This window comes from Saccostrea cucullata, unplaced genomic scaffold, assembly GCF_032062105.1.
Source record: "Saccostrea cucullata isolate Sc308-1 unplaced genomic scaffold, CSIRO_AGI_Scuc_v1 ctg1609, whole genome shotgun sequence".
In the NCBI taxonomy this organism is placed as follows: Eukaryota; Metazoa; Mollusca; class Bivalvia; order Ostreida; family Ostreidae; genus Saccostrea; species Saccostrea cuccullata.
The window spans coordinates 12,529-36,304 of record NW_026939034.1 but is presented as its reverse complement, the minus strand read 5'-3'; the positions used below and the strand labels follow the sequence as shown (position 1 = coordinate 36,304).

At 33.3% G+C, this 23,776-nt stretch overlaps 2 protein-coding genes across 5 annotated transcripts; one reads left to right on the top strand and one right to left on the bottom strand.

The window, feature by feature from the left end:
* Positions 1-1,781: 1,781 nt before the first annotated feature.
* LOC134252139 (uncharacterized) lies at positions 1,782-22,592 on the bottom strand. 2 transcript variants are annotated; one of them, XM_062734575.1, is made up of 12 exons: positions 22,474-22,592; positions 22,157-22,256; positions 15,528-15,662; positions 15,163-15,406; positions 7,047-7,163; positions 6,519-6,624; positions 6,181-6,314; positions 5,733-5,822; positions 5,557-5,644; positions 4,929-5,002; positions 3,579-3,646; positions 1,782-3,361 (listed from the first exon to the last, which is right to left on the bottom strand). In XM_062734575.1, exons 3-12 carry the CDS (start codon positions 15,564-15,566, stop codon positions 3,338-3,340), a joined length of 984 nt encoding a protein of 327 aa, XP_062590559.1. In that variant the 5' UTR covers positions 15,567-15,662; positions 22,157-22,256; positions 22,474-22,592; the 3' UTR covers positions 1,782-3,337. The 2 variants fall into 2 exon arrangements, with proteins under 2 accessions (XP_062590559.1, XP_062590560.1); XM_062734576.1 differs by lacking the exon at positions 22,157-22,256.
* On the top strand, positions 8,056-15,022 carry LOC134252145 (uncharacterized). Of its 3 annotated transcripts, none has more exons than XM_062734583.1 (3): positions 8,058-8,345; positions 9,779-10,109; positions 12,306-15,022. In XM_062734583.1, exons 2-3 carry the CDS (start codon positions 9,788-9,790, stop codon positions 13,301-13,303), a joined length of 1,320 nt encoding a protein of 439 aa, XP_062590567.1. In that variant the 5' UTR covers positions 8,058-8,345; positions 9,779-9,787; the 3' UTR covers positions 13,304-15,022. The 3 variants fall into 3 exon arrangements, with proteins under 3 accessions (XP_062590566.1, XP_062590567.1, XP_062590568.1); XM_062734584.1 differs by having other exon boundaries at positions 8,058-9,002; XM_062734582.1 differs by having other exon boundaries at positions 8,056-8,345; positions 9,779-15,021.
* Positions 22,593-23,776: the final 1,184 nt, after the last annotated feature.

Here is a 23,776-nt window from a genome sequence, read left to right as displayed (position 1 = left end):
GTGCATGGGAAGGTGTGTTTACAAGAGGATTAGATCAAGCGGAGAAAGTCAAAATGAATCAATTCATGTTGACATAAAAAATATCAAAAAGCATGATAAGAAAGAGGAATACTCTGAAATAATGGAAATAGATGACACAGTATATCAGGCAAGGGCAATACCTGCTACGGAATTAGGTGACATTATGAATAAAACTTGTGCCAACAACACATTTTCACAACAGCAGGTGGGGGGACAATACTTGGAGCCAAATATAAATGTTTACAGATATCCAACAGATCCTTATATCGTAATTGTCTAGATAAACATCGATGTGGATCCAAATGATATATAAACCATTTTATCTGCAAACGTGCATAATGTTTCCTACATTCTCTAAGCAGTATTTATAGTGAACTTTTTCCAGTGTTCAGAATTGTATATCATAGTCATTATTCATTCATCGTTCTTATCTGTCCATTTCACTCAAGTTATAGATCATATGAAAATTGAATAGATAAAAAATGAATTGACAAAACTGTTTAATGTTTGTTTTAAAGATTACCGAAAAAAATCTTTTTGTCTTCTTTCTACTGTGCTGTCAGTAAACAGTTTGTAAATTGGAACAATGGTGAAATGTCCACTACCGCAAAGGTCCCTATGTTCACGGACTTTTGCCTCTCTATTGATTATGTTGTCTATTGATTTATATCCGGGTACTAAGAGTATTTCCAGTCTCGCTGATTCAAAATTGCCCTCATCCTCCACAAGTTAAACAATAGATGAGATTTAATGCTAGCAGCGGTAGCTGAATTAAACCGAGAACCGATCTTCTCATACAATATCTCTCACATATTATATCCCGGTATATGACATAAATACATGTACCAATTTTCTCAAATAACTGAATTAAGGACGCGATTGCAAGGCGTCACGTGATCGGGCCATGTGCTGATTAAAAAGAGAATATATGCTGTAACCATTTCCGGTATAAAGAGCGTGATAAGATTGCACTCCTGACAAAAGGGGCCTATTTTTCTAAAGCAACGAAAGAATAAGATATTAAAGGTTGACCGAACGCTGCCCATATTCTTTTTTCATCCACGCGCAAGTTTTACGATTTGACTCGTGTATCTCTGAACATTGAAATCTAATTCATTAAAAATGAATTTAATTTATATCTTGATCTCCTCTTGTTTTCATTTTAAAATTTAGAATTTTAAGATTGTTTTTACCATAGGATCTACATCTATGTATAGATAATTTCCAAAAAGAGATTCAGACGGCGTGATTTAAAAGTCTATGATAAAATATTGATAAACGAAAGCGATTTTGATATAGTATTACGTGTTACGGTGAAGACTAGTTATGCCTAAAGGACATATTTTTTTTATAAATATTACAAAGGTATTTATTTTCCCTGTAAGATCTTTAGCATTTTCAGCACTGACATCGACAATTTAAACAATAAATCATCTCGTCGCATACCTGTATATAGCATTTATTGTTGTAAAATGGTTTACGTATACATGAAAAACAAAGTTTCAACTTATCATGCTCAATGGAATATATCTAAAAAAAAATTTAAAAATCACAAGAACATGAACATACTAAATGTTTCACTCTGGCATATTTCATGAAGCGACACAAAATTTATTTCATTCAAAGATTATTTTTCAAACAAAACAGTACTATAGTTTTGACGTCAAGTGTGTCGTCATGACGTCACAATGGAGATAGCCCTCATACATGTTCAGGAGAAAATGAAGTGTTCATGTGTCTGACCCCTCCCCCCCCCCCCATCTGATTTCAGGTCACTAAGAAGAAACTTCGCTGCATGAGTGTTCAAAGCATGAGGAATTTGGCCTTAAAAGACTGTGCAGTGGTTTGGAATTTATGTGTTATTACTGCTATAGTAACAAAATGAATGTTTTGGGAAAGAGAAACTGATTTTTGGTTATTTTTAAAAAAAACAACAGGTTATTTTCGTGACCTTTGCCCTTGATATGTAAGTCATTCTGCTTTACACATAAAATGATCACAGCTGCAAGATTGTCAAAGAAAAAGTATTTATTTTTCTATACACATTGCTTTAATAGCTTTAAACAGATAACATATATATAAGGTCCAACAACAAACCATCATATGAAGATCTGTGAAATCTTTTAATATTCTAGGAATGGGGGAGGGGGTTACTGAAATGCGTGTAGATTTAAAATTAATCTAATTAACTTACTTATAAATTTATAACTGTACGTATAATATTTAGTACAGCATATATTAGTTTTCGGAAAATTCATTGGGTATTTTTTTATAGACGTTGAAAACTGTCCTTGAGGTGAAAATATTACTTCAAATTTACAGTTAATACCCCCCTAAAAACGGTGGCATTACTACATCTATCAATAGTTTGCGATACAATTTTTATTTTTAATATTAAAATATAAAGCGTATCATTTAATATCAAGAGGAAATTATTGAGTTTGTTTAAATGTTGATGCATGTGTGGCATATTCAAAAATATATCTCATAAATATTACAGGATTAAAAAATGGTGGTTACCATGGCAACCATAACTTCCTTATATCCCTGATGACCATGGTTGATACTCTCATATAATAATATCATTGACATAAGGCAAATTATATTTAAAATTGAGAAAAATTCATTGCGCGGATTTTTTTTCACGGCCCCTTGAAATCTTTAAGGTCAAGATCTAGTAAATGGAAGGTGCCTACAGATTTTTGAAATTTAAGAAATTAATTCCTTTAATGATGTTTTATAACATAAGGTTGGTCAAAATATGTGTTTAGGGGCATAATTTGTAGAAAAACAAGATGAAAAACCTTATTCTAAACTGTCATTTTCAATGAAAAATTAAGAAAACAAGTATTGAAAATGGGAGTTTTTTCCCATATCAGACAAATAAAATGTATCCAGATTGCCTACAGTTTTTCAGAAAACAGTAATTTGCATGTTTTTAGTCTCTACTTTAAAATAATATTAAATCTAAGATAGGTATCGGGACTACTTTTCGTGTGATTTTAAATTGAATTCCATGAAAATACTTTATTTTCTACATAATTCTAGTAGAGCCGTAAAGTACGGGAAAAACAAAGTTGAAAGTGATTATGACGTCATAATGGATTTAGCACTGAAAATTCATTCTAAAGTCATTTACTAGATCTTGACCTTAACCGATCAGCTATCTTCTCATACAAAAATTCTCTATATTTTTTATGCAATATATACTGGTATATGTCATATGATATATACCAATTTTCTCAATATACAGTCATACATGATGTAGTATATATATGTTAAAAAAGCACATGTTCTGTATTTCTTCGGGATGAACTTAGAATGATGTTTCTTGAAGACTCTGAAAATAGAAATACCAAATTAAATAAAAAATTGTGCTTTTCATATCAACTCCTTTGAAATATTTTTATAATTAAGAGACCATTGCATAAACTTCGTTGTAGAAATACTTAATCAATAGGTTTGCCATATTCTTTGTTTCTCAGAGTGAAGATTTCTTTCTGTTTTTCACTATTCCTAATTTTTACATTGGATGTATGTCCAGAAAATATACTTACAGATGCCCCTCCAACACCAGACGAATTGCTTCGGATATATATATCCCTCTTTCCAACACCATTGAGATCTTAAAATATATAATTTCTTTTAATTGAAAATATTGTAACTTGCATTTTTATTAAATGCCATTTGTTTTGATTGATACTTAGAGCTGAGCATGATTTGTTAAAAATAAATATTTGTCCACTATATTCGATTGTCTGAAGCCCCGTGGGGATCCGGGTTAGAAATGGTCCTCAGTACCCCCTTGCTTGTCGTAAAAGGCGACTAAATGGGGCGGTTCTTCGGATGAGACCGTATAAACCGAGGCCCCGTGTCACAGCAGGTGTGGCACAATAAAGATCCCTCCCTGCTCAAAGGCCGTAAGTGTCGAGCATAGGCCTAAATTTGCAGCCCTTCACCGGCAATGGTGACGTCTCCATATCAGTGAAATATTCTGGAGAGGGACGTTAAACAATATACAATCAATCAATCAATCGATTGTCTGACATATATAATAGAAAAGGTCATGATTACTACAGTGCAGGGAAATGATTTTGTTACAGCATCAATGCTGATTTTGGTGCTTCCTATGCTTGCTGATTTTGATGCTTCCTTTGCTTGCTGATTTTGATGCTAGTTATCCTTATCCTGATCCTGGTTTGATCCTTATCCTGGTGCTGGTTTGAAACTAGGTCAATGCTAGTAATGCTACCGGAAGTAGGATTATCCTGCCGGAAGTGGATAATTCAAAAACAGCATCGCTATTTTAAGCCATTAAAAATAATTTTTGGGGTAATTTTTATTTGTAATTTGTATTAAATGACTTTCCTTTATCTGTTTTCACTTTGGTCAATGCTAGTTCTATCCTTTGCTTGCTGATGCTGATCCAAGTAATGCTGTTTTTTTAAATGCTGATGCTGATGCTAGTTCTATCCTGATCCTACTTATGCTGATCCTGATGCTGCTTTATGTAACAAAATTAGTTCCCTGCACTGTAAGACACTGTTCAGTGTAATCAGTCTCCAACGGTAAAAAGTAATAGGCTATACAGCACTTGTAGCGACATAATTTAACTGGGTACGTCTGCTTATGTAGTATAGTGCAAGATGCCAAAGAGACTTACAACGATTGCACAGGTCATTGCAGTATACAAACAAACACAAATTTACAGTCATAATGTAATATAATGTAGACAAAGTTAATGCAAGATACAAAGGGTCGCCATTCCACATGGATAGCAGTCAGGTGTAACAAATGCAAAGGGAATACCCCGGTACCTATATCTTAGATAGTAATGTCGAAAATGACGTTTGCCTATTTGCGAGTCATGTTCAGCTTTAATACTCTCTTCTGATTTCATTACATACCAGATTGAGATTGTTCTCTATATAACTGTACAGTAAATCTTCCAGATTTCTCGGGATTTCCAAATTTTTCCAACCTGAAGTTAATGGTTATAATTATTCTTATTCAATGTATAACAACCATAATTTGTACCTAACAAATTAATAATCAGTTATTTTTAATCATGGCAGCATTTTAAAAATGATATCAAAGAAAAATGTTCCATCAAAGGAATTTACAAATTTTGATTATTGTTCAATTAATTGCACCTTGAATTGTACATTGAAGTCTATGGACAGCGCATATTTATATCGGATATTGTTATTAAATTATGAAATGAAATAAATTATTTATCGCAGAAATTTGAAAAATAAAAAATTACTTCTTTTCATCAAAGGCAGATAAATCTTCAAAGACTTTTAACGTGCAAAATAAATCTCTCCTTACATGTTATCAGTCTTATGAATTTGGTTCATTTCACTTTTATCATTATCTAGCAATGCGTTTTAGCTAGTTTAAAATTATATAAAATCGTTGAAAATCCCTTCATTATACATTGAATACCTTAATACGGTACAACTTGTGCTAGAACATGTTAAACTTTTTTTTCCATTTTGTTAAGTGTCAAAGTGATACGAAATGACAACTTACTGTTCCATTTCCTTCGGAATCCGCTGATTATGCCAATTGTAAGCTCTTTTCTCTGTTAAATGTTGGCCATCTAGGTATGTTTGGTATCCTTTCAAAAGGATAATTATACAGATATTACAAATATATTTATCACTGAATTAAACATTATGTTTACCTGTACACAAATATAATCATACCTTCAGAATATGTGTTTGTGGCTCCAGTTTTAAATGCATGGGACGCACATGTATGCATTAGTTGTGTTTCAACGTCTGTTTTGTGCATATCTACAAGAAATATCTCCTGATACTGAGTTGTCCTTATCATAAATGATAAATATGCTAAGCATGTACAATCAAATATTTTGGGGAAAAGAAAACGACTTTCCTGGGTTTTTTTTATACTGACATAAAGTAACAATAATAAATTGATATTTGTTGTAATATTTTTCCACGGTAATACAGCTTCTGTTTTCTTCATTTCTCCAGACATATTTCGAAATATATGTCAGTTTTGATGTATATAATTCACACATACAAAAATATAAATATAAAACATCCTAAACATAATTGTTTTGTATGCATAATGAACCATATACAAATCAATATGTATAATTAAAGTGTACAAAGTGGAGCAGGCAATTACTTTTAGATTGCTGCCGATGAAACTTCTCTGATCTTTTATACACAATGCAAAGCAGGACGAGTAAAATTAAGAGAACGGCAGAAATGACAGCTAAGACGGCCAAAGCTGGTATGTAGATTTCAGCGCATTTGGTACTAAAAACAAAAGTACTGTTAACATACGTGTACATCATATTAATTCAGCATATTCAGAGAAAATCTTCGATGATAAATATGCATGAAAAAATTGTTCAGACACTTAACTTTCTATCAGTATAGTAAATGCTTGGAATTTAAACTCTTTCCAATAAGTTTCAAACGTAAAAATACAGATGAATATATGCTCAGAAAACTGATTACCATTTTCTTTCTTGTCCTTCAGCTAAACCAGTTTCAGTAACATTTTTCATACATCTGCAGCCATTATTTTTAGGGTTGGAGAATGCTTTGAGGAAGCATTCTGGATCTTTTAAATAAACAGAACACCAGAGGTAGGATGATTATATCTACATATCATACAGGATATTGAAAAATAGATACATTTGAGCATTATATATATGGATTGATAATGCAACTTTTCCAAATTTGAAAATAATAACATATCTTAAATGAATTTGCACAAACAAAGGAGGGGACGAGGAAGTAATTAAAAGAAATTGTGTGATTAGGAACAAAAAATCACATTTAATTTACAACAAAGAAGGCAGAGTTTATATATATTTTTTTGAAAGTTGTCATCTTTATACCATGCCATAAGATACCTATTCCTATTTTCGAAATAGAGTAACAAACGAGAAAACATATATGTTAAGTTGTAAAGGTTTCTGATAACAAAACAAACTACATATAATTTACAATTTATAATAGCTGTAACTAGGTATGTCTTACATTTGTATGCTTCTGACGAAATATAGTGAGAAGGACAAGGGATAGGCAAGGATGTACAATCTCTTTGCAGGTGGTTCAGAATTCTCCCCTCCGGGATGTTGAACTGTGCGCAAAATCCTGCAAAAGAGTGCAAAGACTTCAAAATTCAATTCCTGCATAGAGTTTCCTTCAAAATCTGTATTATTATTTTTTTTAGTTTGAACCATATTTATTCAAACATGACAAGCAAGAAATACAGGCAAGAAGTACAAAGATCAAAAAGGATGCGGAAACAAGTTTCAAAAACTTGCACTAACCCGTTTCCTTATTATTTATGATAAAGATGGCAGCCTTATTGAAGATTTATGCCGTATACGATTTTATGAAACTGTAAAATTTTATGTTTATATTTTCTGTCTTTTAAAAATTCCAAACCAGTGTCCTGATAAAAACTATGACAACTTACAAGTTCCGTACAGCCGGTTACTATACTGGCAGCCTCGGTATTAATATGCACTATTTTATTGACAAGATCGCTGGACAAATTATACCATATGACATCGCCATATTCTGACAACGTTCTAACGTAAGATAATACAATTTTCAAGCGATTTTCTATCAATTAGAAATTGCATTTTCATAGTATATGAAGATGTTGAGATGCTTTCAGGAGGGTTGTTTGTATGTGCAAATTCCAATGGCCATTTTTTGAAAAATGTATTCCATGATGTTTATGACTTTCCGCGTTGTCGATTTTTGGCTAATCAGATAAAGTGGGGGATGTGTGATGGGGATTCGTCAATTGCTAAATGATAAACATTTGGTTTTTGAGGCGTTGCAATCGATCAACCACTACTTTCCCCATGCACTTATTTTATCAAGGTCATTGTTTAATATCTGACTGGCTGTGCGAGCATTTTTAACAACTATAGACATAATCACATCACATGCACATATATACATACACGTATTTTTTAATTCTATAAAAAAAATTTAATAATGATGTTAAATAAATGCTATTTATGTAATAAATGATTTTATGCTGACAACTGTACATATTTTATTTTGTAACCTGTGGGGAGCCTCTATTATTTAACCAAAGCTAATACCCGTATGTTACCTCTTAACAATACTGGATTTTGATTGGCTGAGAGATAGCGTCCTTTCTTTATGTAACTTTAGCCTGATAGAAGCGCAACATCACAAAGAAATTTTTTAACGAAATTTTTGTTTTAGCCGTTTTATTGCGGTGTTAGAGTTGCTGCATTGTTTGAGGAAGTTGCAGTTTTACGTTATGTGAGTGAATCGGGACTTCTACAGGTAAAAAAATGACTTCAATTGATTTGTTTTGTTTCACGCACTGCCGAGTGTGACCGCCATACTGAACTTTGTTTACAAACATGGCTAAAGTTTTAGTTGTTGGCCACAGTTTTATACGTCGACTTGAACGTTCATTAGGGCAGATTGAAGGATGTTTCAATAATTTAGGACTAGACTTATCTTTGTGTACCGTGTATTTTTATGGAATTAGCGGTGGAAGATTAGATTCACTGGAAGTTGATTCTGTGTTTATCGAAAAACTACGGACATACGGACCGGACATTATTGTGATTCAATTAGGTGGGAACGATATGTCTATGACGGCAGTTAGACCAGAAGTCTTTGCATGCAGGCTTATAGAATGGGTTTCATCGTTGACATCGAGATTCTGCTTTATTAAGAATATTGTTGTCTGTGAACTTTTTATCCGGGCTAAACCAAGACAAGTCAGCGTAGAAATGTATGAATCTAAGCGTCGTATTGTGAATCAGATGTTAAAGGATATGTTAGAGGATTATCCTAATCTCACGTCTGGCGTCACTTGAGGCTGATGCAAAGTCCTTTAGCTATTCTCTGTGGAGATGGTGTTCACCTTTCTGTGATAGGAACTAAGAAGTTCTATAGGAGTCTTAGACTACCTGTTCTTCATGCCATACGGTATTTCATTACCACCTAAATTGTAATTGCCATTTTGGTTAAACTTGTTGTTACTTTAGTGGTAAAATAAAGCATATATCATATGTTAGGAATGCAGTATAGCATTTAAATACTCAGTGGTTCTGGGTTTGCAAAGGGAGAGATACATGTTTAGGCACTCTCTCTCTCTCTATATATTTATGTATATACATACCTTGCTTGTACAGGTCTATGTTATATTTATATTACTGGAACACACATCTGTTGTGACCATAAGTTGACTCGGTCACTTAATTCATGCTAAAAAATTATTGCTCAATCTTAATGCTGAGTAAATTTTGGCTCAGTATTTTGGTACTGGGTAAATTGTGTAATATATGGCTCAGTCATTTGCACTGAGTTAATAGTAGCTCAATTGTTTTATGCTAAGTAATTTATGGCTCAGTCTGTACTGAGTAAGTAGAGTTGTTCACTTTCGATAGCTTAGCATAATGTATATATATTTTGAGTATTTTTGCCTGTAAAGGTTTTAACTTCTGATTTAGCAATTAGCATGCATTAGGCATGTTCAGTTACAAATATCCCTTTATTGATGTTGATAGCCTTTTTGAAGGTTGTATAACAGTATGAAGACAGATAAATATTACATTTAAATTAAGTTTACTGTCAGAAAATATATATTATTATATAAAATTAGCAGGTAACATTACCTGTATAATTGGCATGCATTTGAAGGCATGTATAGTAGCATGCTAATATTATTTAGCATGTGCTTAATAAATGATTTGTCATTGTAGATCTTAATTATGGGTCCAAAGAAGAGGCAAGAAGGGACGGAGCCTCCAGCGAAAAGGAGAAGAGTAACTGTGCAAAGAAAAACAAACACTGACAGTGCAAGTGACACTAGTAATAGTGATATCATTAATTCTATTACGAAAAATGTAACAGAAAACATACTGGCTGAGCTCCAGAAGGTCGGGGTCCTAACAAACCAACACTCGCAGGCAGAAGTAGCGGACAATACACCTCCAACAGTTGATAAGAATTCTGGTGGTTCAACTCATCAAATTGAACAGATCCAAGCTTCAGCCATCACGGACATGGGGAAGCAGCTTCCAGCTGGACAGGGTAATACATGTAATAACAATCATTCTGAGTACAGACCCTTAGGAAGACCGTTACATACATACGCTACAGCAAAGCTCAAAGAAAAGATTTTGTCAGCGGAATTTGTGCAAATGAGTGACATTTTGGATCCCCCTACAGAATTGGAGTTTGTAGACTTTCATTTGTCTATCAAAGATAAAGGGAAGGTTGGGCTTGCTTCTAACAAGAAGAAAAAATATATCAGCATTGAAGAGTGGACTGATGCTTTTAGCATTTTTAGTTCGGTATTAAGACATAGCAACCCAAATGATCAGGACCTCACAGAGGCCTTAGCTATTTACATGCATTTGATAAGATCTATTCAGAAAGATGGGGGGGACTGGTTCCATTATGATGTTACCTTTAGGAAGGCCAGGCAAGGGGACCCCACAATATCTTGGAGGCATGTAGATCAAGTTTTGTACAGCCGGGCCCTCATGAAGAAACTGGGGGGTCAAATTGTTCAAGGGCAAAATACTAAGAACCAGCTTTTTCGTCCCCATTGTTTTCGATACAATGAAGGGAAATCATGCAACAGTCAATGTAAATACCCCCACATTTGCTCAACGTGCTTTAAACCTCACCCCAAAAAACAATGTTGGAAAGGTAGAGAGAAAAAATCTTCAAACTATAACGCCACAACTGGTTCCCAACCCCCTAAAAAAGACTAAGTCCTCATCTCAATTGCCAACTCCTATCAATCATGAAAAATTAGCTGAATATCTGAAGGGATATGACAAGGAAAAGATTGCTTATCTTATAGATGGGTTTAAGAATGGTTTTCATTTAGAATATGAAGGGGAAAGGGGGTTTCAGTTCAGTTCAAATTTAAAGTCCGCTTTGGAAAACCCACATGTTGTAAGTCAAAAAATTGCTAAGGAATTGCATGGAGGTCGCATAGCAGGTCCATTCACTGAATTACCTATCGAATCCCTTAAAATTTCTCCTTTAGGTATAGTACCTAAAAAAGCACCTAATCAATATAGAATGATTCACCACTTGTCGTATCCAACAAAGCAAGTAGGTTCTGTAAATGCAGGAATCTCAGATGATTCTGCTGCAGTTCATTATGCAGGTATTGATGATGCTATAGGTTACATTAAAGAAATTGGGGTAGATGCATTTTGTTGTAAGACAGATATTCGCTCTGCATTTAGAATCCTCCCGGTATCTCCAAACGACTACGAGCTGTTAGGCTTTATGTGGGAGGGTAAATATTATTACGATAAGTGCTTGCCCATGGGTTGTAGAACGAGTTGTAAGATTTTTGAGGAGTTTAGCTCGGCGATAGAATGGATTGCGAAGAATAAGCTGGGAATATCTGCTGTGGTCCATATTTTAGATGACTTTCTTTTTATTGAACATTCTAAAATTTTATGTCTTCGAAAATTCAGTGAGTTTCTTGATGTTTGTGGCAATATTGGCATTCCGCTTGCAGCAGATAAGACGGTACTTCCCACACAGATAATTGAGTTTGTTGGCAAAGAACTTGATGTTAAGCAAAGAGAAAGTAGGTTACCCCTGGATAAGATTGAAAAGTGTACTCAGTTACTTCATTCTTTTTCAGAAAAGGACAAATGTACAATTAAGCAACTGCAATCATTAATAGGTACATTGAACTTTGCTTGCTCAGTTATTTTGCCTGGCCGCGCATTTCTTAGACGTTTAATCAATCTTTTGATGAATGTTTCTAAGCACCAAAAATTTGTTGCAATTACTAGAGAATGTAAAGATGACATGTCTGTGTGGCTAGCTTTCTTAGAGAGATATAATGGGAAAACAATGTTTTTAGATGAAAATTTTCTTTCCAGCAATACTTTACAATTGCATACTGATGCTGCACAGTCAAAAGGTTTTGCCGGAATTTATAAAACTCAGTGGTTTTATGGTAGTTTTCCTGATGAGTGGAAGAAATTGAATATTATGACATTAGAGTTCTATCCCATAGTTATTGCTGTCAGCGTATGGGGTAAATTGTTTGCTAATCACTCTATCCTGTTTTTCACGGATAATGAAGCATTAGTGTCAGTGATCAATAGGCAAACGAGTAAAGATTCAGTAGTAGTACAGATGGTTAGATTTCTGGTTCTTCAGTGTTTACAACATAATATATTATTTAGAGCAAAACATATTCCAGGAAAACACAATAAATTGGCAGATAGTCTTTCTCGGTTGCAGGTGCAAGAGTTTCAGAAGCTAGCACCACATGCTCAACGAGAACCATCGGTGGTACCAGAAGCTCTGATGCCTCAAGGCTTTTGGAATACATTGAGCAACTTACAGAAGCAGCCATAGCGCCATCTACTACAGCTACCTATAACAGAGCTTGGAGGACATTTCTGTCTTTCTGTGATAGATATGGAATGTCATGTGAACTACCACTGACCACAGCAATGGTAGCTCTCTTTGTAGCACATCTATTTTCTGACTCATTTTCTCCTAAGTCTATTTCAACTTATTTGTCGGCCCTTAGTTATGTTCACAAAGTCTTAAGTTATCAAGACCCAACACAGGCATTTGTAATCCAGAAATTAGTTTCGGGGGCATATCGTTTAGGGAATACCTTTGACATACGTTTACCAATAACACCGTCAATTTTAAACAGTTTGCTGTCAGGTATACCACAAGTGGTTCATGAGGAATACAATAGGAAAATGTTTCAAGCTTTATTCCTTTTTGCTTTTTCAGCATTTGCACGCATTGGAGAATTAATAGGTTCAGATAAACACTTAGATGATGTTATTCAACTTTCAGATGTGAGTTTTATTTCTTTGGGAGGAAAATTTGATCAAGTGAATGTTTGCTTTAGGAAATTTAAACACAATTCTTCTGGTCAACCCAAATACATCTCATTTACACATGGACCATGCCAAATTTCGGCTGTTGAATCCCTTGCTCAGTATTTGAATATTAGGAAGAACATTGAAGGTCCACTTTTCATTTTGAATGGGGGTTTACCGTTGACCAGGGGTTTGTTTGATAAGACCCTCCATAAATGTTTGCTCTCATGTGGCTTGGACGGTACGCGCTACAAGGGTCACAGTTTCAGAATAGGTGCTGCTACTCTGGCTGCACAAAAAGGTTGCACCGATGCACAAATCAGATCAATGGGACGGTGGAATTCGAATGCATTTCAGAAATATATTCGATCAAATCAAGTACCTAGCAATATCTAATTGATAGATATGGTTTTTTCACCCTTGCTTGGCCATTTTGTTTATACCTATTAGGTTTGGTATACATTGGGTTTACAGTCAAACATAATGATTTGTTTTGCTTGCCATTGACATGGGCTACTTGCTGGGGCCAGTAGTTCAAAGTTCCTATATATATATGTTTAAGTGTTACCTGCTGGGGCCGGTAAAACATTAGATGTTTAGATTTGTTGGACGTCATAATGCACATATGCTCTATGTTACCTGTTTGGGCCGGTAATATTATTAAACAATGATAATCTGTTTGTATATATGTAACCGAACTTGCACTTGCTTACCTGCTGGGGCCGGTAATGCATTTGAAATTGATTGTACATGTATTAGCAATAGTTCAAAATTTTTGGGTTATCTAACCTGCTTGGACAAGTAACCTTGTTAAATAAACTATGTATAAAACCAAGTTTCAATCATTGTTACCTGCTGGGGCCGTTAACAGTGTGACATATTCCTGCCATTTAAGTAATTATATACATTGCAGACTTTATCACAATGGAGAAGCATAAAAGAGAATTGTTATATTCAGTGATATTTGTACCTCCTTTTGTGTTTGATGTGCAGGCACTGGCTTTGGTGGGGTCATCTCAAAGATCATGTTGGGCATGATCTTTTCAACTTATGGGTAATGGACCCCACCTTTGCCCATTATTTGATTATTTACATTTTAACTTATCTGTTAGTCCCATACCTGTTACTTTTTATGTTTACGGATATGTATTTATGTGTGTAAATTTGTATGTATGTCTGTCCGTTTTTCAAGACAGATTCAAAGTCCACTTTTAACTTAGCTATGTTCATTGTATGAAAAAGTAAACTCTTAAGTTTTTGGTTTTGAAGTACTGATTGCATTTTGTACATTCTTTTGTATTTGTTTATTTTTGTTAACTGTATAATTGCATGTAGTTTAGGAATATTTTGGTTTTTTATTTTGATTTGTTTCTACTACATGTTTGGATTGTTGATCAAGATTTATTTGATCAATAAATTACAATTTCAACATATATATGGTGTTCATGTTATGTTTAGGTAAAGGAAGGAGGAGGCATAAATGCTATTTATGTAATAAATGATTTTATGCTGACAACTGTACATATTTTATTTTGTAACCTGTGGGGAGCCTCTATTATTTAACCAAAGCTAATACCCGTATGTTACCTCTTAACAATACTGGATTTTGATTGGCTGAGAGATAGCGTCCTTTCTTTATGTAACTTTAGCCTGATAGAAGCGCAACATCACAAAGAAATTTTTTAACGAAATTTTTGTTTTCCCACCCTCCTCCCCTAATGGACCCCACCTTTGCCCATTATTTGATTATTTACATTTAAACTTATCTGTTAGTCCCATACCTGTTACTTTTTATGTTTACGGATATGTATTTATGTGTGTAAATTTGTATGTATGTCTGTCCGTTTTTCAAGACAGATTCAAAGTCCACTTTTAACTTAGCTATGTTCATTGTATGAAAAAGTAAACTCTTAAGTGTTTGGTTTTGAAGTACTGATTGCATTTTGTACATTCTTTTGTATTTGTTTATTTTTGTTAACTGTATAATTGCATGTAGTTTAGGAATATTTTGGTTTTTTATTTTGATTTGTTTCTACTACATGTTTGGATTGTTGATCAAGATTTATTTGATCAATAAATTACAATTTCAACATATATATGGTGTTCATGTTATGTTTAGGTAAAGGAAGGAGGAGGCATAAAAGATAAATATGGATTAACATCATGCCATAGTAAAGATGCAATACAGAGATTAAAAGATCATCAATTAAGAGTTATTGATCGTACCTAATATATATTTACATGTACTTTCTCACCATTAATATACCAAGTAGGAGCGCAAACTTCAACTGTTGCATTTTCCCAATTGTTAATAAGACAATGATACACAAATTCCTCTGGCTTTGAGCACCTCTGAATTTTAGCTATACTTTCACAATGTTTCCTTTTGGCCGCTGTTTTCCAGGATTCATAATCATGGGGGCACTTTGAAACAATGCTTAATGTTGCTAAGGACTCTGCGCAACCTTTGCATTGAGCCAGGCCTACATGTATACACAGCTGTAAGGAATGAAAGAAAACTGGATTTAGAATTCATCTTAATCATACTACATGTAGTATTTAATTTAAAAAGAGAAGATGTAAGTACTGTAATTTCACGACAAAGTCAATATACTCTTACAAATAATATCAAAATATTAATGAGATATATCGAGTCCATTTTCACTCCATCTCTTTCAGATCTGGTAATTCTCCGTTCTAGTTTCCCCTTTCCTCTGTCAGGAAGACTCCCATTTTAGTTTTCTTGATCTAATTTCTACAATATAAAAATGGAATAGCATAATTTTAATTTCAAATATATAAATTTTTGGTATCTCTCCATTATATAAACATACAGAGAGAAAATATCTTCAATTCTGTATGAAATTTGTCAGAGGTCAGAGGTCATACGTGACCTAATCACACGGCGCAAGAATGTTTACCGGTACATAAATATTATAAAATGACCTGCTCTACTTGCTTTTCATGTATGAAAATGAACAAAATAAGCAAGTAAAATTATATTTATTTAATTTTCAATGTAAACAAGTATTTCATACAGTTTTGGGGCTATCGATTCAACCTTTGTACATAGGGGAAAAAAATAAGAGTCTAGCGTTTGTTTACATTTTTCTTCACTTTTGTCAGCTGCACTTTAAAGTTCATCCTTATTTTTGGGGTAGACCTTTGGTTAAATTTTTATGATAAACTTTTTTTATCTTTAAATTTTACTCACGATAAATGTGTAAATCTGTTGAAAAATATCATTGGAATTATGCCATGAACAGCTGCCAAACATCTCGGCGTTTTCGTAGTTCAATGTAAAGCTGTCGCCATTGTCTCCGTGTTTAACAGTGTTTTACGATAAGTATGCCTTTAGTTACTGAAAGCGTAGAGTGTTTTGATCAAATTGCAAATTAACTGGCTCGGACAAGTGTCTCAATCCATCGATACAACCATCCCTTTCCGGCGACCGAAATTCCTCCAACTTTTTATCATCAAACTTCGGACGTGTTTCTTGTGTCTTTTCAGCATAGATTATCATTTTTCACGAATAAAAATATTCCCAGACAACAATCTTTTCACTATTACTAATCACAAGTAGCCTTCCACAAAATATTCCCTTCGAAATAGATTCCATAGCCTAATGCATTCGAAGCGCAACCGCCATGCAAGCCTATTTACACCTTGCGTCATTTTTCAAAATACACGATGGACAGTTAGTGCAAAAATTTAAATTCGAAAATATTCAAATGTCTGTCTCAAATGTATATATAAGTAATAAATAACAAGTTTATAAACTTCAATGGGAATTGAAGTGGGTCGGTACGTGATCAAATCTTCTGAGAAGGTCTTCGGCTTTTACAGGATTTGATCACATGACCGACCCACTTCAATTCCCATTGAAGTTTATAAACTTGTTATTTATTTCTTAATTAAAATAAAAGAATATTACTAAGATATGATTTCCTGCTCGACACACGTACGAAAATATACCCGTATAACTTTGTAAATGTTGACCATAGTCTTGTACACTCTCTTTCAGGTAGTCATTGTATAACGACCATATTTTGTACCTAATAAATCATTGGTCCGATATTTTTATTCATGGAAGCATTTTAAAGATGTTATCAAATAAAAATGCTCCACCAAAGGAATTTAAAAAATTTTGATTAGTGTCTAATTTAAGTGAATCAAATCGGTGCATTCAGATTTAAACATTCAAATAATTCAACCTAAAATATATTTTATTCAGGAATATTATTGTATCATAAGGCAAATTGTTTTCATAACTTAAAAAATACAATTTTGTAGTAATTTTCTTCATTTCTTTATAACTAGTTTGACTGGGTTATGTGCGTCCGTACATGTTACATTACAAATTTTATCTACACTGTATATGGGATTATTACCCCCGCTTTCGCAAAAGCCAGGGGACATTAAATCTCATTCGTCTGTCCTTCAGTCTGTCAGTCCGTCTAGCTGTCCGTCCATCACAAAAACTTTAATCTTGCCCATACCTTTTGATGAAGTAGAGCTATGACTTTCATATTTCACAAGTGTATTCCTTGTGACAAGTCCTTTCTCTGGGTATCACCAAATTTGACCTTTTGACCTTTACATTGGCGTTTGGCTCACATTTAAAGCAAAAATTCCGAACTTTTACTTTGGCAATAACTTTTAAATGGTAGATACTAGGATTTTCATGTTTCACTTTATTATGTATTCTATGTGACAAGGCCTTTCATTGCATACCAACAACCTTGATCTATTGACCTTGAAGATTTCTGTATTTTGAAAAACGTTAACCTTGGCCGTAACTTTTGAAAGGTAATGAGGGATAGGGCTTTTATACTTCACATACGTAATACTTTGAGAAGACCTTTCATTAGATACAAAGAATTTGACTCTTTGACCTTGACCTTAGAGTATAACTTACTTTGAAAAAGCAAACCTTGATCATAACTTTTAAAGGGTAAGGGCTAAGGCTTTTATGTTTCAGATATGTAATCCTTGTGACAGGACCTCTAATTGAAGATAAAGAATGACCTTGACATTGGAGTTTGACCTACTTTAATAAAACAAATTTAGGTAAAAATACATATAATTTGCATTTAAGAAAAGTTTAATCTTTGTTATGTTGTCATACGGGGTCATCGGTGTTTCACAAACACATCTTATTCCTTATCTTGAGAAGAGATATGGTTTTCATATTTGACAAGATATATCCAAACATGCTATGATTTGTGACCCATTGACCTTGACCTTCAGGATTTACATTTTTTACCTACTTTTCAAACATTTATCCTCGACTGTAACTTCTGAACAGGTGTTGCTAGGGATTTTGTATTTCACAATCGTTTTTCTTGTGAGAAAATTCCTACTCTGGGTAATAATATATTTAATTTGTATTTAAGAAAAGTTTAATCTCCCTTATGTTGCCATACGGGGTCATCAGTGTTTCACAAACACATTTTGTTCCTTATATATTGAGAGGAGTTAGATCTTTCATATTTGACATGTGCATATTAAACTGTGACAAGATAATTTCAAGCATGATATTATTTCTTACCCCTTGACCTTCACAATTGATCTAATTTAAAAAAAATCAACTTCAATTATAATTTTACATATTTTCTCGTATTCTGAAAGCTCAGAATGAGTACATTCTGAGCGCTCTTCCATATAAAACTACACGCTCTTACAACCAATGTACCCGTATAATCGTGACATGAGATATTCTCTTTATTTAAAGATATGAAAGAAACACTTAAACATATAATTCTGTTCGATACAATTATAAGTTATATAGCAAATAATGCAAACTCAGAGTTGCTTAATTTGATGTTCAGTACTAGTTTTCAAGAGAATTGGAAACGTCACTCCCACTTAATATTTACTTTGTGCATTTATTGTCCACTGTTTTCGCAAGAGAGAGGGGACATTAAATCTCATTCGTCTGTACATCAGTCTGTCAGTCTGTTAAGCTGTCCGCCCGTCACAAAAAATTTAACCTTGCCCATTACTTGTGATTTAGTGGAGCTTTGGCTTTCATATTTCATTTGTGTATCTTTTCTTTGGGTACCACCAAATTTGACCTTTTGACCACAACTATTGAAAAGTAGATACCAGGACTTTCATATTTCACATATGTATTTTTTGTGGCATGACCTTTCATTTGATATCAACAAACTTGACCTTTCGACCTGAGTTATGTCCAAGACATAACGTTATTTGAAAACTAGCTTTTATAAAACTTTCCTTGTAGTGTCGATATCGTCGATATCGACTATGTCGCTTCGATATCGAATCATGTTTGCTAAGCTCTTTGTAAATACCGTACCTGTTACTTTGTATGTGAATTTATGTTTATTAACTTTACTTTTACGAAGATTGTACCTGTCATCGATATCATTGATATCGACGATATCGTATCGATATCGAATCATGATTGTTAAAACATATTTAACAACTTTCACCCTCATCTAACATCTTACTCTAAACAGAATCTAAATTAATAACAACCGCTAACCCTTTCCTTACCATGATTTAATTTCAAATTCATGCTAATAATGAATGAATGAATTTGACTTTACTTGTGACCTTGTAAAATTATATGTTATACCTCATTGTGAAAATAAATTCTACACATAGGATCGAGATCGATACCGATATCGTCATGTTATTGTCAATGTCGACGACATCAACATAGCACAAAGTCTCACATATGGTACCAGGTATTTCAAATTAATAGTGCTCATCATGATCGATATCGATACGATATCTACATAATACTGTCGATATCGTCGATATCGACATTTTATTCGTTGGACATGTATGTTTGACCTTGGAGATTTTTCGTACTTATGAAGAAATTTTAACCTTGACAATAACTTTTGAATGGTAAGGGTTAGGGCTTTTATACTTCACATATGTAATCCTTTTGAGAAGAATTTTCATTGGATACCAAGAACTTTAACCCTTTGTCCTTGACCTTGGAGTTCAGTGATGATATCTAAAGAAATTACATATGATAGGGTGTTCATATTACACACAATATGTCATAAAAATGAAATCTCACCCACAAAGACACCGAAAGCGGTGGACCACAATTCCTAGAATTTGCTTGTTGTATTAAAGGTAGCCTAAAAATCGGGGGGGGGGGGGTTCTACGTTAGAATGATTTTTTTTTACATTGTTTAAGTGAGCGATTCAGAGAAAACCATGCAAAACATTCCACAGGCAAGGTTTATGTATTGATATCAATTTCTGTGTGCAATATAGTATTAATATATCATTAAAATTGCCACATATATTTATTTCATTGTTGCCCTAGTTCACGAGTTAGAGGCATGTTATTGAAAATAGAACTTGTAGTCAAATCAGGAGCTAAAAATCTCGGAATCTTGACATATTTGAGGAAGTCTCAACAAATTATGACATTTCATGCAGTTAAACTTATAAATAGGCTTAAACATTTGTTTCCTAGCGTATCATTCAGAATGGTAAAATTTATTCAATACTTATCCAGTCTAAGTGCAAAAAAAGCCACAAATCGTCCAATGTTCACATTTCCAAAAAAAAATCAATTCTTTTGAACTTTCAAATGACTTTTCAGGGTATGTAAAAACATTGGGACTGATTTATGTCAACAAGAAAAAAAACTTTTTGACTGGCAAATTACCAGCCTCTTCAGAGAATATTATTTATAAGTTTACTTACTTACGTACAGGGTGATCCAAAATATCTGATACCATTTCAAGCGATAATAATTCTTTAAAATACCATGTAACTCTTTAATCAAATATTACAAATTTTACATATGTTATAACATTTTACACAATACATGCCACAAATTTTATACACATTCTTTAAAATAATAATGCAGTCTCAAAATAATGCTGTTATTTACAGCACATGCTCTACGTGACGTCCATTTGGTTCAATTACGAGTTCAAGTCTTTTCTTAAAGTTATTGATCACATTTCTGCACATGTCTGGTGAAACTTTCCGGATTTCTCGGGTAATAACATTTATCTGGTTTCATACAGGACTCTAGCTAGGTGCATTGAATTTTACAGTTGACGGCTTTGAGACATTTAAACCTACATTATGCACGGTGGTAAAGAATTGATAATAGATAAGAAAATATTAATTTTGATTATAGCTATCTTTAAACAGAGGCTACTCAACAACATTACTTCGCCTTCGGATTTAATTAACTTGCACTGAGGCTAGACAATTTCGTCGAAATTTTGTTTTTTATGGTACTCATTTCTGAGTCTGTTAGTTTATCGATGTTTGTACGGTTACAATCTGATAATAATCTTGTAGTATCCTTTACATTAATCATATGAGTCCTGCATAAGAAGCTGAAGGGGGCGACTCTTGAATCTATTCATTCGTTTAACCCCCGATGTTTCGTCAGTTTGACGTCTGTTAGCCTTGTGAGTATAAGTGAGTGCTTTACTTGACCGTTTTTAAGGGATTTTTGGTCATCAACTTCATGGAATTTTATCTGTTTTATCAGTGAACATTGAGAATATCTGATCCTCAGCCATGAAGTATAACTCTTTAATTTATAAATAAATCAAAATATATCTAAACGACGCTTGAAATTGAAACCTGTTTGTGCAACAATTATCATTTTATGCTTTTTAATATTTATTAATCTAGCCTTGGACATCTACCTTTCTACGCATCATATGAAATTTGAAGTGATTTATGATGTTTTGCAGTTTTAGGAAAATTAATGCTTTGTACACTATACATTTTAAAATTATTTACGTAAAATGAATAAACTGACGTAACGTATAAAAATTATGAAATTTTCCTCAAAAGCCTGGATACCTATAAACATCCTAATATGTATTTGTCAATCAACTTTTTTTTTTAATCAGAAAATACATTATAGGTGTTTCAATTTGCATTGGAGATGTACTAACTTTTCTTAAAGTTGAAGTTCAATTTAAAAACGAGTTTCTTCGAAAATTCATTTTTTCGAGCATTATCAATAAGTAAATACATAATTTTCAAAATATGAAGATCGAACTTCCTTAAGGTATCTGTAGTTTCGCATAACGACATATACAATGTATATGGGAATTTACACAATGTAGTTGCATATTCGAAACGTTAGAATATACAAGGCGGTTTCTTTTCAGTTTTAAAATTTTCTGAAATACAATACATTATCAACCAAAAGGAACGGTTTAAATGTCTTGTCTGTCCTTAGACCATATATCTCGATTGTAGAACATAATGCCATACCTGTGCGATGAATCACGTTTATTTAAAGCAGCAATTTTTAGGATATTCCAGCTTTTGCTTTAACAATAAAACTTCTTCCTCATTTTCTTCAGTGAGACACCTAAATTAAATTTATTAGAGACATGCAGATATAAAATTATCCTTTAAAGAACTTAAAAGCAAGTAATAATTGTAATAACTACTAAAAAATATTTTTAAAACGATGTGAGCCACACCTTAAGCCACCAAATTGAGGTCAAAAATAGTTCTTCTTTTGGTTTACGTAAACCACATCGAATTCGTTAAAAATACCGTGTTTTTGTTTAATTTTTTCTTACCTTTTCCTTCATTTTAGCTAACAATGGGGTTTTCCATATTTTTTTCCTTTCCGATTTGTCTAGATCTCTTGCATGTACCACAATAAAAACCGGGTTCCAGTTGGCTGCTTCAGACTTGTCTCTATGAACACAGATGAATATTTATCCCAAACTGACACGCACACAGATAAAGACTGATCTTTAGATTATTTTTGTATACAATCAAAGTACATGCACAATTATTTTGCAAGATTGAATGCATTTACCACCTTTTCTAATTGGTATTTAATTCCCTTTGGTTTTGTCTGGTTTAAATACTGTAAAAAGAGAAAATTTGGCGCATACGTACTTTAGCGCAAACGCAAGTGAGAATGCATCAGCGGAAATTATGTTTAACGCTTGCACTTGTCATTAAAATATATAGATGTGGTTTTGTTTTTTTTTATCCACGCTCGTATTTGACTTTTTGAAGCACGGAAACACATTTATAGATCTACCGTATATAAGTATACATTCGTCAACTTTACTGTGGTGTTGCAAAAAGATGGACGTGGCACAATGTTTAATTATTTATAAAGAATAAAGTATTTACGCATTTTATCTATATCAAAAGAAAGCATACATCAAAAGAAAGCTACTTGGATAAACGGTAATCATAATCAGGTATTGTCTGAAAGCTCAATCGCCATGCTTGACTGTATTGTGTACAGTACCTTGAAGTGATAGATGGTTGGCACGCCGAGAAGCCAAACTTTGAAGGTGCTAATAATAATAATAATAATAATAATAATGGGATAACAACTAACAATATTTTCATTTAATTATAATTTGTCAGAATTTTCTCGATCGATTCTTCAATGTACTGTGCTAGTGTGTTATATATAAAATCTAACGACCCTTCCACATTACGTAGTCTTGCGTTCCGGTTTACTTGTACTTAGTAAAAGCTTTGAATTAAACAAGCAAAATATTATATTTAGAAATCTAGATCTGTTACCATAGATTTTAGCATTCAGTGGCCCTTACACCAGAGGCGCTAAAATTAGTAATGCGCCAAATATTCTCGTTTTACAGTAAGTAATTGACTTCCCTTAATTTCTTTTATTAACTCATATTTACATCCACTGAATTTGATCTTAATTACATGTATTTCGTACGAAGACAATTGTCGTTTACATTTTCATGTAAGCAGAGTTATAGGTATATTCACCTCTACAGATTTGGGCAGTACTGCTTTTTCATCAAAATCTTTGACAAAATATCTTTAGAGGTAATATGGCAATTTTGAATAATAAGGAAAAGGTTTGGGAGATTAAGACAAGTT

Bases quoted from the DNA above. Each gene is read 5' to 3' on its own strand.
- LOC134252145 (XM_062734582.1), top strand. From the start codon at position 10,644: ATGAAGGGAAATCATGCAACAGTCAATGTAAATACCCCCACATTTGCT.
- LOC134252139 (XM_062734575.1), bottom strand. From the start codon at position 15,566: ATGGACTCGATATATCTCATTAATATTTTGATATTATTT. The intron at 6,625-7,046 runs GTAAGACATACC...TTTATTTAAAAG, and splicing joins TTCGTCAGAAGCATACAAAT to ATCCAGAATGCTTCCTCAAA. The intron at 5,645-5,732 runs GTATGATTATAT...TCCTTTTGAAAG, and splicing joins CACAAACACATATTCTGAAG to GATACCAAACATACCTAGAT.